The sequence below is a fragment of the Lissotriton helveticus genome, chromosome 6 (assembly GCF_964261635.1).
Source record: "Lissotriton helveticus chromosome 6, aLisHel1.1, whole genome shotgun sequence".
Taxonomy (NCBI): Eukaryota; Metazoa; Chordata; class Amphibia; order Caudata; family Salamandridae; genus Lissotriton; species Lissotriton helveticus.
In genome coordinates, this window is record NC_136067.1 from 1,893,368,951 (window position 1) to 1,893,383,781 (window position 14,831).

The 14,831-nt window shown below is 48.0% G+C and overlaps 1 protein-coding gene across 3 annotated transcripts in view; it reads right to left on the minus strand.

Moving 5' to 3' along the window:
* TP53BP2 (tumor protein p53 binding protein 2) overlaps positions 1 to 14,831 on the minus strand; it is a 273,982-nt gene that overhangs the window by 173,959 nt on the left and 85,192 nt on the right. For all 3 annotated transcript variants that reach the window (XM_078649843.1, XM_078649842.1, XM_078649844.1), the window contains exon 3: positions 1,442 to 1,555. In XM_078649843.1, the coding sequence (XP_078505969.1) occupies positions 1,442 to 1,555 (114 nt within the window). The remainder of the gene's footprint in view (positions 1 to 1,441; positions 1,556 to 14,831) is intronic.

Sequence of the window (14,831 nt, forward strand, 5' to 3'; positions counted from 1 at the left end):
CCATCCCTCCCTCGCATCCATCCCTCCCTCCCTCGCATCCATCCATCCCTCCCTCCACCCACCCACCGACCGCTCCATCCATCCATCCACCCACCCACCGCTCCATCCATCCATCCATCCATCCATCCACCGCTCCATCCATCCATCCACCCACCGCTCCATTCATCCACCCACCGCTCCATTCATCCACCCACCGCTCCATTCATCCACCGCTCCATCCATCCACCGCTCCATCCATCCACCCACCGCTCCACCCATCCACCCACCGCTCCACCCATCCACCCACCGCTCCATCCACCCACCGCTCCATCCACCCACCGCTCCATCCATCCATCCACCCACCGCTCCATCCACCCACCCACCGCTCCATCCATCCATCAACCCACCCACCGCTCGCTCCATCCATCCATCCACCCATCGCTCCATCCACCCACCGCTCCATCCATCCATCCATCCCATCCATCGCTCTCATCCATCCCTTCCATCACTGAATCCACCCATCCTTCCATCCACTGGTTCCATCCATCCATCCATCCTCCCCTTCTCTGCTCGCTTTCTCTCTCTCCCCCACCTCAACCATATATCTCTTGAATTCTCACTGTGCCCTCTGCAACTAATCTCAGGGAGCTGGGGAAAGGACAGAAGCACCAGGGGAGGTAGCCCTGGGCTGTCGAAAGCAATATAAGGGCCCTCGCCCCACCAGGGAGATGCCCAGCAGAATAGAAGGCCTGGGCACCGTTTATGTACAATGTTTTCTCTCACTGCATACATTACAGTGATGAGGTGGCTTCCCTCTCCCTGCTGAGATGTCTCTATAAAGGCTCACTTCTTGTGGGTGGTTCCTTGCATTTCACAGCTCCTAGTGACTTAAATTGCTTTCTGAAGAAGCATCGAGGTGCAATGCGCGAATACAAATGCATGCTTTTTATCGTGTGTTTGAAAAAAGCAGACCCCTTATTTGATTATTCTTGGGAAGAACATGACGCACGTGTTGGGTTTTGTACTGCAGAACGTCATCTACAAAAAGCATTGGCTAAGCCATACAGCAAGACCTAGTGGCTTTGCAAATGCATGATCCACATTGGCTCTATACAGCTGTATCCGGGATGGACACTTGTGAAGAATGTAGGGCACTGAAATTGTTGCAGCGCCACTCTTGCCACGCTATTTTACCTCCGTTCTTTGCCTCCTACAGAGAGGCTGCAGTGGAAAGGGCACCCGCAGCCTCAGCCGGAAGACAAAGGCATGAAGCTGGGGGTTTTGTTTCAATTCGCTGGCTTACCACAAGTAGGGTTAGGCCCACGAGCACACCAGCCCAGCGCGAGGATACCCTCGCGGGGGACAGCGCGCTATACAAACACACATAATAACATCACGCAGCCATTCAAGGGACAAACAACTATTACCGCTTGACATTTAATCCTTATTCTTTTACACTTACCAGATTCCCTCGATGGTGGCCGCTCATGGCGAAGAAAAAAGCGGATTTCATTTCTTTGGGCACCCAAGTTTTGCAAAAAATCAAACATCCGTTCGTTGTCAGCCACAGGACGCTCTGTTAAAATTAAGAAAATGAATAGAGTCAGGTTCCATAGAGTCAGGTTTCACAGAACTATTCTACAACTTCCAGGTCAATGAATGGAAATGCACTAAAGCACGCACTCGGCCCAAAAGACTACACCGAATATATGGGCCTGGAAGCGGAGGTAGCCTATTTTGACCACCGGCCACTGAACGGCCAATCTCAGCTGTGGGGACTACGAAACGAGCCCCACCCCTGGAAGTGTCCAATGCAGAAGATGCGGTCAAATTCTAGCACTCTTGGAAACCTGAAAGGGTGGCCACGGTTCAGCACTTTATTTTATTTATTTTGAAAGTTTTATATAGCGCGAACAAGATCTTTGCAGATATCGGAGCGCTTTACAAAGGCAAGGGGTAAGAACAGGAGAGAGCCTACAGGCATTCGGGCATAACGTAATTGTAGGTAATAAGTGAGTGGTAGGGTAGGTACACGAGGGAGCATAGTTAGGTCGGTAAGTCAGGGTGTAATACAAATAGTACAAATAAGAGGGAGCATGGACAATCAGGTAAGTCGATAATACAAGTAATACAAATAAGCAAAGAGATCAAACATTTGGGCATAACGTAATTGTAGGTAATAAGTGAGTGGTAGGGTAGGTACACGAGGGAGCATAGTTAGGTAGGTAAGTCATTAATACAAATAGTGCAAATAAGAGGGAGCATGGACAATCAGGTAAGTCGATAATACAAGTAATACAAATGGGCAAAGAGATCAAACAAGTAGTACAGATCGACGCAGGGTCTTAAAAGGTCCAAAGTAGTAGTTCAAGTGTATTTAGCCATGAGGATAGCTTTTACTTCTTTCTTAAAAAGAGGAGTGGAGGAGATGAGCCTGGTTTCAGGAGGGAGTGAGTTCCAGATCCTAGGCGCCATTCCTGAGAAGGAGCGTTTGTAAGTTTTTTCCTTTCGGAATCTTCGAGGCTTCAGCAGAAGATAGTTTGTGCTTCTGGTGGTTCTGGAGCCGCCAGAAATAGTCAGCTTCTGATTGAGGTAGCCGGGTGAGTTCAGGTGTACAGCCTTGTGCGTCATGCAGGCAATTTTCAGATGTATTCTGGCTTCAAAAGGCAGCCAGTTCAGGGATTTAAAGTCAGGGGAAATATGTGAGTGTTTTTTAGATCCAGTGATGAGTCTCGCTGCCGCGTTTAGCAAAGCTCTTAGGGGTGCAGTTGTAGTTAGGAGGAGACCGCAGAGGGCGATGCTGCCGTAGTCTATGAGAGGAATGACTAGTGCTTGTACTGCAGTTTGGAAGTCTTTGGCAGGAAGGAAGGGTTTAATTTTCCTCAAGGTATTTATTTGGAAGTTCGCTCCCTTAGTTGCCTTGCTGATATGCTGCTGCATGCTGAGATTGGCGTCAAGTGTTATCCCTAAAGATTTTGCTGAATCCACGATGGTCGGTTGGACATTGAGTGCAGTTAGGTGCTTAAGCCAAGTTTGAGTGGTAGAGATTTTCGCGGGAGGTGAGATCAGGAGGAACTCAGTTTTCAGAGCATTGAGTTTGAGGTGGTTATCGGCAAGCCAGGATTGGGTGCTTCTGATTGTAGAGTTCAGAAGCATAATGTCTTTGGGGGATTGAAGTTTGAGATATAGTTGGGTGTCATCGGCGTACATGTGAAAGTGTACATTGGATGCTTGTAGCAAGGTGGTGAGAGGTTCCATAACTAGGTTGAACAAAGTAGGGGATAGGGAGGATCCTTGGGAGACACCCAACGATACAGGTACTGGAGAGGACATCAAGTTGTTGCTCTTGAATTTCTGAGACCGGTTGTGTAGAAAGGAAGTGAACCACTGTAGAACAGTCCCAGAAAGACCCATTCTTGTGTTTAAGAGATCGAGTAAGTTCTCATGTTTAACAGTGTCGAATGCTGAAGAGAGATCAAGAAGGATGAGGAGGCAGGTATCGTTTTGATCTAAAATTTGGAGGGCGTTGTCAATAATGTGAGTCATAGCAGTTTCGGTACTGTGCCCTGCTCGGAAGCCTGATTGATGAGGGTTGAGGAGATCAAACTGTTCTATGTGCTTTGTCAATTGCAGTTGAACGCATTTTTCCAACAGTTTGGCGAGAGTGGGAATGTTGGTAATAGGACGATAATTGTTTAGATCAGTGGGGTCGGCTGTTGGTTTCTTTAGTAAAGGTGTGACTTGTCCAACTTTGAGGGAGTCAGGGATGGTTCCTTGTTGAAGTGAGCTGTTGATAATTTTAGTCCAGAGTGGGAGGAGCAAAGGGGTGAAGTCTTTTACCGCGTTAGCAGGAAGAGGGTCAGTGAGGTGATTGGATGGTTTCAAGGTGCTGAGTAGTCTGTCAATTTCTTCTTCAGAGTAAGTGCCAAAGGATGACCATGTCGCATTGTTTTTTGATTCCGTGGGTGTTATGCAGTGGGGTTTGGAGTAAAGGCTTGGGTCAATGAGGAGATCGCTCCTTATGTTGTCAGTTTTTTGGTTAAAGAAAGCAGAGAAGTCTTCACAGGAAGGTGCATCGCCCATAGTGCAGACTGATTGGGGTTGTTCCTTGGATTGTGATCGGATTAGCGCGAACAGTTTTCTTGGACTTTTTTTGCTTGGTCGAGCTGGAGTCTGAAGAAATCTGATTTTGAGCGTTTTATTTTCCTGAAGTAGGCGTTTCTCTTTTTCTTCAGAATTTTTAGGTGCAGTGCTGAGGGAGCAGATCTCCAGGTGCGCTCTGCCATTCGCATGGCCCGTCTATCTTCATTGAGACTCCCGTCGTACCATGGGTTGGAGATCTTAGTGGAGACTCTTTTCAGTTGCATCGGTGCAGCTGCATTGATTATTTAGGTCATAGCGTTGAGATAGTGGTCAGTTAAGTATTGAACGTCAGTAACGCCAGTAGGGGGAAGTAGAAGATTGCAGCTGTTGGGGGGTAAAGAGTTTGGATTGAGTTTCTTCAGGTCTCTTTTCCAAACTTTGGGCTTGGAGGGTTGGACCGGGTTAAGTTTAACTTTTTCATTGATGAAGAATGTGACAATATGGTGATCTGACCAGTCACAGGGTTGGATTGAATCAAGTTGAATAGTGCCTTCTTTGGAGATGATTAGGTCGAGGATAGAGCCTTTGTCATGGGTCGGACTGTTGCAAATTTGGGTGAGGTCACAAGCGTTAAGGACATTTTTGAGGCTATTTACCACTGCGTCACTGCAATCATTCCAGTGAAGATTGTAATCGCCAAGGAAAATTTGAGTGTTTTGACGTCCTGAGTTGGTTGAGATTGTGTCCATGAGTTGCTGGGAGAAGGTGAGGTTGTCCCCAGGTGGGTGGTAGATGATGTGGAGTGAACATACAGGTTTGTTTTCACTGAGGACATCAAGGCAGATGTATTCACAGGAGGTAAGAGAGGGAATAGGCAATGGGGAATATATCATGGGTTATACACATGGCACATAATAATTTTACCTATTTCAAGAGCACATCAATCTCTTAGGACTCCCTGGACTAAAGCAGACCCAATGAGTGTGCCAGCCCATGCCAACAGCAGAATCCAGGTCTCCGAAAGCAGTGTCCTACCTGCCTTGGCTGAGCGGCAGCACTGCGCGCGCACCTTGATGGCCATGTTTATTAAAAGAGGCTGCGTCCATGAAGAGTGTGAGGAAGAGGAACACAGCACAGATGCTTCATTGTACCCACGGTATCCTAGCTACCAAGACTGAGCGGCAGCACTGCGCGCGCACCTTGATGGCCATGTTTATTAAAAGAGGCTGCATCCATGAAGAGTGTGAGGAAGAGGAACACAGCACCGATGCTTCATTGTACCCACGGTGTCCTACCTGCCTTGGCTGAGCGGTGGCACGGTGCGCGCACCTTGATGGCCATGTCTATTAAAAGAGGCTGCATCCATGAAGAGTGTGAGGAAGAGGAACACAGCACAGATGCTTCATTGTACCCACGGTGTCATACCTGCCTTGGCTGAGAGGCAACACTGCGCGCACACCTTGATGGCCATGTCTATTAAAAGAGGGACGCATCCATCCAAGAGTGTGAGGAAGAGGAACACAGCATAGATGCTTCTTTGTACCCACCAACCTGCTACGCACATCTTCACTTACACTTAGATGGCTCTTACAATACATCTGCTTCAGACCCTCATACTATTAACACTTTACTCCATTCTCCAAGTGCAATTATAACCATTAAAAGACAAAGCACATCCTTTCTGCACCCTTAGATCTCTTAAAGAACACTGGGAGCTGAGGAAAAGTCTAAAGGAAGACCATCTAATAGAAAACTAGTGAGCTGCTTCGAGTTCTCAAAAGCATTACTCCCCAGAGAAGGAGTAAGGGTACACAATACGGAAGAGCACTTTTTTAATTTTAATTGCACATAAACCATGCCAGAGACTTTAAAGCAATGTACAATTAAATGACAACTTAAACATATTTACCACACAAAATACTGTTTTAGGTACACACCATCAAAAACATAATAAATAAAAATTCCTTGGGAGGCTGACTGGGATACAATTCACAGACAACCAATGGAAAGGAGCGCTCATATTTCTCCGTAAAGCATCTGGTAATACTAGATTTCGTTTATTACTTTACACATAGGACATACATGACCCCTGTGATGCTCCTCAAAATTAATCCCACAAGAGAAGCTTCCTGCCCTAAGTGCAGAGAGCATGTTACATACTGTCACATAGTATGGGGACTGCGGATTACTGGAAACAAGTAGTGGATGGATATACACTATACAGGAGAATTATGGCCAAACTAATCTCATATACATGTCTGTTAGGCATGAATGCCATAAATTCAACAAAAACAAATAGAGAGAGAAAATTAGTACAGTTTTCCCAGTTACTGGCAAAGAAAGGAATTGCAGTTAACTGACTGGGCCCTTGAACGCCTATGCTAGAATATTGAGTTAAAGATGTTGCTGAATGGGCGCTGGCAAAAGAAACCAGACTGGAGTTGAGCAGAATGGATGCGGAGCTGCACGAGGACCCCGAGATTTTAAAAACACTGCTAGAAACTCGGTCCACCCCATGAACCGGATACGTCTATTATGATAAGAAAACTTAAATGTACAATCAATCAACCAAATTTGAAAAGCGCGCTACTTACTCGTAAGGGTTTCAAGGCGCTGGCGGGGGGTGGGGGGGAGGCTGCTACTGCTCGAAGAGCCAGGTCTTGAGGAGTCTTCTGAAGGCTAGTAGGTCTTGGGTCTGTCGCAGGTAGGTGGGTAGGGAGGGTGTTCCAGATCTTGGCGGTGAGGTAGGAGAAGGATCTGCCGCCGGAGGTAGTTCGTTGCATGCGGGGAACGGTGGCGAGAGAGAGGCTGGTGGAGCGGAGCTAGCGGGTGGGAGTGTAGAAGTTGAGTCTGCTGTTCAGGTAGGCTGGTCCGGCGTTGTGGAGTGCTTCGTGTGCGTGGGTGAGGAGTTTGAAGGTGATCCTCTTGTTGACGGGGAGCCAGTGGAGCTCTCTCAGATGGGGGGTGATGTGGCTGCGGCGGGGGACGTTTACGATGAGTCGGGCGGAGGAGTTTTAGTCGTCGTAGGTGTTTGGCTGGGATTCCTGCGTAGAGTGCGTTGCCGTAGTCCAGTCTAATGCTGACGAGGGCCTGTGTCACAGTTTTTCTGGTTTCGGTCGGGATCCACTTGTAGATCCTGCGGAGAGTGTTGTAGCAGGAGGAGGAGACTGCGTTGACTTGTTTGGCCATGGAGAGGGAAGAGTCGAGGATGAATCCCAGGTTGCGAGCGTGGTCGGTGGGGGTTGGTGCCGTTCCTAGGGTGGTAGGCCACCAGGAGTCGTCCCAGGCTGAGGGGGAAGGTCCGAGGATGAGGACTTCCATCTTGTCGGAGTTCAGTTTCAGGCAGCTGTTCCTCATCCAGTCGGCGACGGCCTTCAGTCCCTCGTGGAGATTGGATTTGGCGGTGATGGGGTCCTTGGTGAGGGAGAGGATGAGCTGGGTGTCTTCGGCGTAGGAGATAATGTTGAGGTCGTGACGGCGGGCCACTTGTTCGAGGGGGGCCATGTAGATGTTGAATAGCGTCGGGCTCAGGGAGGAGCCCTGGGGGACACGGCAGATGATGTCGGTGGCTTCTGAGCGGAATGGAGGGAGGCGGACGCTCTGGGTTCTGCCGGAGAGGAATGATGTGGTCCAGTCTAGGGCTTTATCTTGAATTCCGGCTTCTTGGAGGCGTGTCATTAGGGTGCGGTGGCATACCGTGTCGAAGGCTGCTGAGAGGTCCAGGAGGATGAGGGCAGAAGTTTCGCCGTTGGCGCCTGATGTCGTCTGTGGCGGCGATAAGGGCGGTCTCGGTGCTGTGGTTTCGTCTGAATCCGGATTGGGATGGATCCAGGATGTTGTTGTCAGTGAAACTAGTTACTGAGAGCATTACTGGAAAGCAATGAAACTATGCTTTCATGCTTTTTCTGATCCCAACAAAATAATAATGTTTATTTACCAGTAAAACCAAATAAAAATACATTTATATAAAAAAGTGAAGAAATACAGATCCAACAAATTATTGAAAACAACTAGACACTCTGAAACCTGTATCACCTCTTGTGTAAAGAAACAACGTCACCCTTCAATTTCTTTGAACCTGAGCTCAGTGGGAAACAAATTAAAACAACCATTGGCATAGCCAATAGGTCTCGCCTTTGGGACCTTATCCATTTAGCCATGCAGCACATTATCCTGGGTCTTTCAATTATAGCTGAATTCCTGAATATGTGTAAGGTTATATCAAGCCCAAATTGGAACATGTCGGGCCGCTTGCAGTGGTGTATGGACAGCCGAAGGGAGGCTTGCAGAGTGAGGAATGTGTGGAAGCTTGCAGCACCAGAAGGTGGTGGGTGGGGTAACCAAAATGTGGGTTCATCGTCAACCCAAAGCACATATCACTGCCTAAACTTTCATCAACAAGTTAAATCGGATAAGTATTTTGTGTCGATGTGGTCGGGAGGGGCAAAACCCCGCAGAAAACATGTGTAAAAGCTCTCCCATCTAACAACCCCACTGCAGCCATAATGGTTTTCCCCACATTGGATGCCCACAGTCTGCTATTGTCTCTTTAGCACAAATGTATGCACAATGTGGGAAAGTCTAGAGTCTCCACTGTGAGCCAGACACAATACTAGTCCATAAATAGCACTGATTAATTTCCACACAGCACATCTATGTTTAATAAGACTGCGCCTGCTGTTTTTCTTTCCAAGGATGCATTATCATTATTTTGACACAAGTTTTGGGAGCTAGGGTTTTGAAAACCTCTCATTACCTTAGCGAGCACACAGTTATGAGGAACTGGATACCTTTGAAATCCTTCTGTCACTAGCAATATATAAGCCATACTGTTAATATATACAAAACATAATTTTCCAGCACAGGATTTGGATGCCTGATTTCTCCATGGTTCTGAGTGAGGAGACTGGAATTGAGATGCAGCTTTTGATGTGGAACTACTGAGAGTTCCAACAGGGTGGTGAACCAAGGTTTGCGTGCCCATGTGGGAGATATGAGAATCAGTTTGAGGGATGTTTGTCTGAGCTTCCGAACTACCATCGGAACGAGTGGAAGAGAGGCAGAAAAGCGTAAGCAAATATCCCTGACCAGTTCATCCATAGGGCATTGCCTTTGGAGAGCGGAACCTGGAGGCAAAGCTTTGGCATTTTGCGTTCTGAGCTGTGGCGAACAGGTCTATGTGTGGAAATCCCCATTCCTGAAAGCTGGGAAGAAAAACCTGGGGATGAAGTTCCAACTCATGGATTTGCTGCCTCTATCTGCTGAAGTCTGCAATCTGATTATTTACTCCTGGAAGATGTTCTGCAAGGAGATATATTTTTTGATGTATGGCCCATTTCCAAATGGCTTGTGCTAGGCGAGACAGTTGGAGAGTGTGTCCCCCTCCCGCCCCCCTGTTTTTGTATATAATACATAGCTGTCATGTTGCCTTTGCGACAAGGACAGTTTTGCCTGTTAGGTGAGGTTGAAAGGCTTGGAGCGCTAGAAACACAGCTAGTAGCTCCAGGTGATTGATAAGGAGGCCAGAGTCCACAATCCTTGGACGGAGTGAGTTTGTAGGTGAGCGCCGCAACCAGTGAGCAATGCGTCTGCCGTTAGCACGGTCTGTGGAACAGGGTTGAGAAAGGGCCGCCCTTTGGATACATTTTGTGGGTTCCACCACTGCAGAGAGAGAGAGATGGGTGTGGCCATCTACCAACACTAGATCGATTAACTGACCCTGCAATTGGTTCCACTGGCTCGCCAAGCATTCTTGAAGTGGACGCATGTGAAGTCTTTCGTGGGGAACAATTAAAATGCAAGAAGCCATCATTCCTAGCAGTTGCATGAATACTTTTGTGGGTAATGACTGGTTGGGCTGAAAATAGAGTTCGAAATTGAGTGAGAATGGACTGAATAATGTCTGCATTGGGAGATGCTTGAGCTTTCTGAGCGTCTATTTTGGCTCCCATGTAAAGTGCTGTGTTGGAAGGCTGTATATGAGACTTTAATGCATTTACTGTAAACCCTAGTTGGTGAAGTAAGTGAATAGTAGTTTGAGTGTGTTGGAGACACATTGGGTAATTGCTGGCTTTGATGAGCCAGTAGTCCAGGTATGGGAAGACATGAATGTGTTGTCTACTTAGATGTGATGCCACTACTACCAGAAATTTGGTAAATACACTGGGAGCAGTGGTAACTCCAAACAGAAGTACTTTGAATTGGCAATGATGACCCGCTATCATGAATCTGAGGCATTTACAGTGAGCGGGATGAATTGGAATGTGGAAATATGCATCTTTTAAATCTAGAGCAGACTGAAAAAATAGACCCGTTGTAAAAGTGGGTGCACTTGTTGAAGTGTTACTTTGTGAAAATGCTCTGACAGTATTTAGAGGTTTAGTTCTCTGAGGTCTAGAATAGGTCTGAGGAAGCAGTCCTTTTTAGGGATGAGAAAGTACAGGTAGTACACACCTGTTCCTTGATGTTGTACCGGGAAGTAGATGTAAATGTTCTGGTGACATTTTGTGAGAATGTGGCAGAATGTTTGGAGAATTGGTGGTAACCTCCAGGCAATACCCATGTTGAGTAATTCTGATCACCCATTTGTCTGTAGTTCTGGATTGCCAGATGGGAGGGAATTGTAAAAGACGTCCCGACAGGTGTTAAATGATCGGGGGAAAGTGTAGGCAAGTCGCGGTTTGCTAGGAGAGGGGGAGGTACGTGTTGTAGAACCTATACCTCTACCCTTTCCATTGTTACCGCTGTACCCTCCTCTAAAGAAGCCTCTGGAGGAGGAGGAGGATTGATTGTTACCCTTGTAGGGTGTAGCAGTAGTGTCTAAAGAGATTGTTTTGGACCCCCCCCACGATAGGAGTGACGAAAGGAGCCACGATTAGAAGGAGACTGTATAGATTTGGCTACTTCCATATCCTTTTTCATCTTTTCTAAGGACGTATCTACTACAGGTCCAAAGAGATGCTCTTTATCAAATGGTGTATTCAAAACGGATTGCTGGATTTCAGGTTTGAATCAAGAGATCCTTAACCATGCATGCCTCCTTAATAGCACGCTAGTATTGATTTATCTACCTGCAGTATTAGTGGGGGCTAAAGCACACCAAATTGATGAATTTGAGATGAGCTTTTCTTCTTGGACTAGGTCTCGAGCTTTAGCCTTTTACTCATCTGATAGAAACTGGAGCAATTGCTCCATCTCGTCCCAGTATGCCTGATCATACCGGGCTAGAAGTGTCTGTGTGTTGACAATACAACAGTGATTTGCTGCTTGGGTGGTTATCCTTTTATTGGAGGTGTCCATCAGTTTGGGCCCTTTGTCTGTAGGGGGGTGAGGGGGTCCGTCCTCTGAAGTTTGTGAATTGGCCTGTTTGCGGGCATTAGAAACTACTAAAGAGTCCGTGGTAACTGCCCTTTAATAAAAGCTGGATCTGATTGTTCAGGCTAGTACTTTGTCTATCCAGGGGGTGAGACTGCGAGCCCGAACAAGATCTTTAAATAGATCGTCTGCATGTCTCATCATGCCTTTAAGAATGGGAAGAGTTTGAGTGGACCTTTGGGAGGTTCTAAGGGTTTCAAATAGGAAGTCCTCTTCTAGATAATCTTTATGCAATTGTATCCCATGATACTCTGCAGCTCTACATAGTAATTCTATGTACCCTACAATGTCGTCAGGTGGGAAGGCTTTGTGGGGTAAAGGTCTGGGTCATTATCCATGGGTGAGTCAGTGTTATAGTCCTTCCAGGGATCTGCTGTTAAAGGATCATCCCCACCATTCCCATCATCCTCATAATCAGGTTGTTGAGGAGAGTTAGTTGGTGTAATTAGTAACTGATGTAACTGAGGGGAGGGAGTTGAAGGAGGAGACGGGTTAGTGCCAACGTGCTTCATCTTCAAAGGAACACAAGTGTCCTCTGACTCTGGTTTACGTTTTTGAGGCAATTTGGCAGAAAGATGTTCAGTCTGAAGATCAACATAGAGTTCTTTTTGTTTAGTGTCGGATTTCGGGGATGGGACGTCGAAACCGGGGTCTGGCTGCTGCAAAGGAGTATTTTTCTGTTTGGGACCAGAAATTTTAAGGTCCGGTGTTTTTGGTACCAAAGATTTAAGTTCAGAAGTCTGTTTCGGTGTCAAATGCCCCGGTTACTTACCGGTAATCTTCATTACTCAGAGTCCATGTCTTCCTCGCCACAGTAATCACATTTGAGCCTCCGGCTCCACACAGAACTCCAAGTAAAATAAAAGAGCAGCGCTCTAGTCTCCCCTCCCTCCTCCAATATGGCCCCAGAGGCTTCATCCAATCCTATAAAAGGATACATATCAACCAGCCCAGCCTGAAAAAACCAAGCCGCAGACATGAAGCCACCACCAGGGCCGGGAGGGAAGGGAAACTATACTGTGGCGAGGAAGACATGGACTCGGAGTAATGAAGATTACCGGTAAGTAACCGGGGCATTACCTCCTCGTCCTGTCTTCCTCGCCACAGTAATCACATTTGAGCCGATACCAAAGCAATCAGCTTCATTTAAGGAAAACAGACCACACCAATAGTGCAGTGAAAACATATTTTAATAAACAGAGGCACAACAACCCTAAAAAAAGGACAACCTCTCAAGGTACCCCAGCCGATAAAACTGAAGAGGCAAATGAAACAGAACCCCCACCCCCAAGTTGGAGGCGGTAATGGGACATGAAGGTATGTGGAGAAGACCACGTAGCAGCCCTGCAAACATTCTCCATAGACACCCCTTTGAAAGAAGCCCAGGACACAGCAACAGATCTGGTGGAACGACCCTGAACAGGAAGCGTCGGAACCACAGAGACCGAAGCATAAGCCAACAGAATGGCCTCCTTAATCCACCGACTGATCGTGGAGAGGGAGGGTTTGAAACCCTGACGTGACAACCCAAAATTCACAAACAAGTTGTCAACTTTACAAAAGGAAGACGTGCGAGATAAATAAATCAGCAAGGCACGCCGAACATCCAAGAGGTGCAAAAGGGACTCCTCAGCCGAGGAAGGATCAGGACAAAGAACTGGAAGAACCACCTCAGCAGACCGGTGAAAATAAGAATTCACCTTAGGAACAAAGGTAGGATGAGGGCGCAAGACCACCCGGTCCGCCAAAACCAACAAAAATGGGGCAGAACGAAGGAAAGCACCCAACTCACCCATACGTCTGGCAGAGGCAATCGCCACAAGAAACACCACCTTGAGAGTCAAAAACTTCAAGTCCACAGACTCTAAAGGTTCGAAAGGAGCCAACTGCAAGGAACACAAAACCAAAGAAAGGTCCCAAGGAGGAGGACACATGATAGGACGGGGGCGCTGGAAAGAAAGAGACTTAAAAAGTCGAGCAACCAACGGAGAAATGGAAACCAAAGGCAGGACATGAAATGCCCTAATGGCGGCCCATTGAGCTCGAAGGGTCGAAATGGCCAAACCCAACACAAACCCATCGTTCAGAAAGTCCAGAATGCGGGCCGGATCCAAAGAACCCAGCGACAGCCCACGACCAACACACCAAGAAGCAAAATGATCCCAATGCTTGGCGTAAGATTTAAGCGTAGAAGGCCTCCGGGACTGCTGAATGACCCCAGCCACAGCCACCGAACAACCCTCACGCATCAAGGACTCCCTCTCAAGAGCCAGGCCCGCAGACCCAGGGAACGGAACACAGGCAGAGGAAGAAGAGGACCCATCAGAGGATACGGCAAGAACGGCAAGGCCCACCCAGGAGACACAGCCAAATCCACCAGAAGGGGAAACCAAGGGCGACGCTTCCAACAAGGAGCAACCAGAAGCACCAATGACCCCTCCCTCTTGATCTTCAGTAACACAGCAGGAAGCAGGGGAACAGGGGGAAATGCATACAGCAGACCCTTCGGCCAAAGGAACGAAAGAGCGTCCGCCCTCCAGGCATCCCGGCAAGGCATAATCGTGCCAAAACAACGGATCTGGGCATTCTCCTGGGAGGCAAACAGGTCCACAATCGGACATCCAAATATCACCTGCAACCTCCTGAACATCCACCTCGTGAGAGACAAGGATCCCATGGAAGGAAACACCCGGCTCAAACAATCCGCCACAGTGTTCTCCGCACCAGGCAGGTAGACGGCAGACAGGGACTCCAGATGCACCTCCGCCCAAGAACCAATCCGACGAGCCAGGCAACTGAGGGAGCGAACCCTGCACCCCCCTTGATGGTTCACATAAGACATCACAACCTGATTGCCCGTCCGGATCTGCACGTGGTGACCCTGAACAAGATCCGAGAAGTCCAACAGAGCCAGAAGGACGGCCTTCAACTCCTTGTAGTTGGAGGAACATGACAATACAGACTGAGGCCAAACCCCCTGAGTCGTCGAATCCCCCAGAGTAGCACCCCACCACAGCAGGCTGGCATCGGTAGTGACCACGCGGGAGGGAACAATCAGAAAAGGGCGACCCTTGGACAGATGACCCTCGTCCAACCACCAACACAGGACCACCCGTACATCCTCCGACATAGGAACCAGAACACCCATATCGAGGGAACAGGGGTCCCAATGCGACAAAATGTGGGACACCACCGGGTACAAGTGGAGGCGAGCCCACGGCACCGTCAACAAGGAAGCCGACATCAGACCCTGAACCCTTAGCCACAGGCTCACAGGATGAGAATACCCCATCAACAGGGCACGGACTGCAGACATCAGGGACAGAATGCGGGGAGGGGGCAGGAACACCATCCCCAACCGAGTCTTGAACAGAGCCCCAATGAAAGTCAATTCT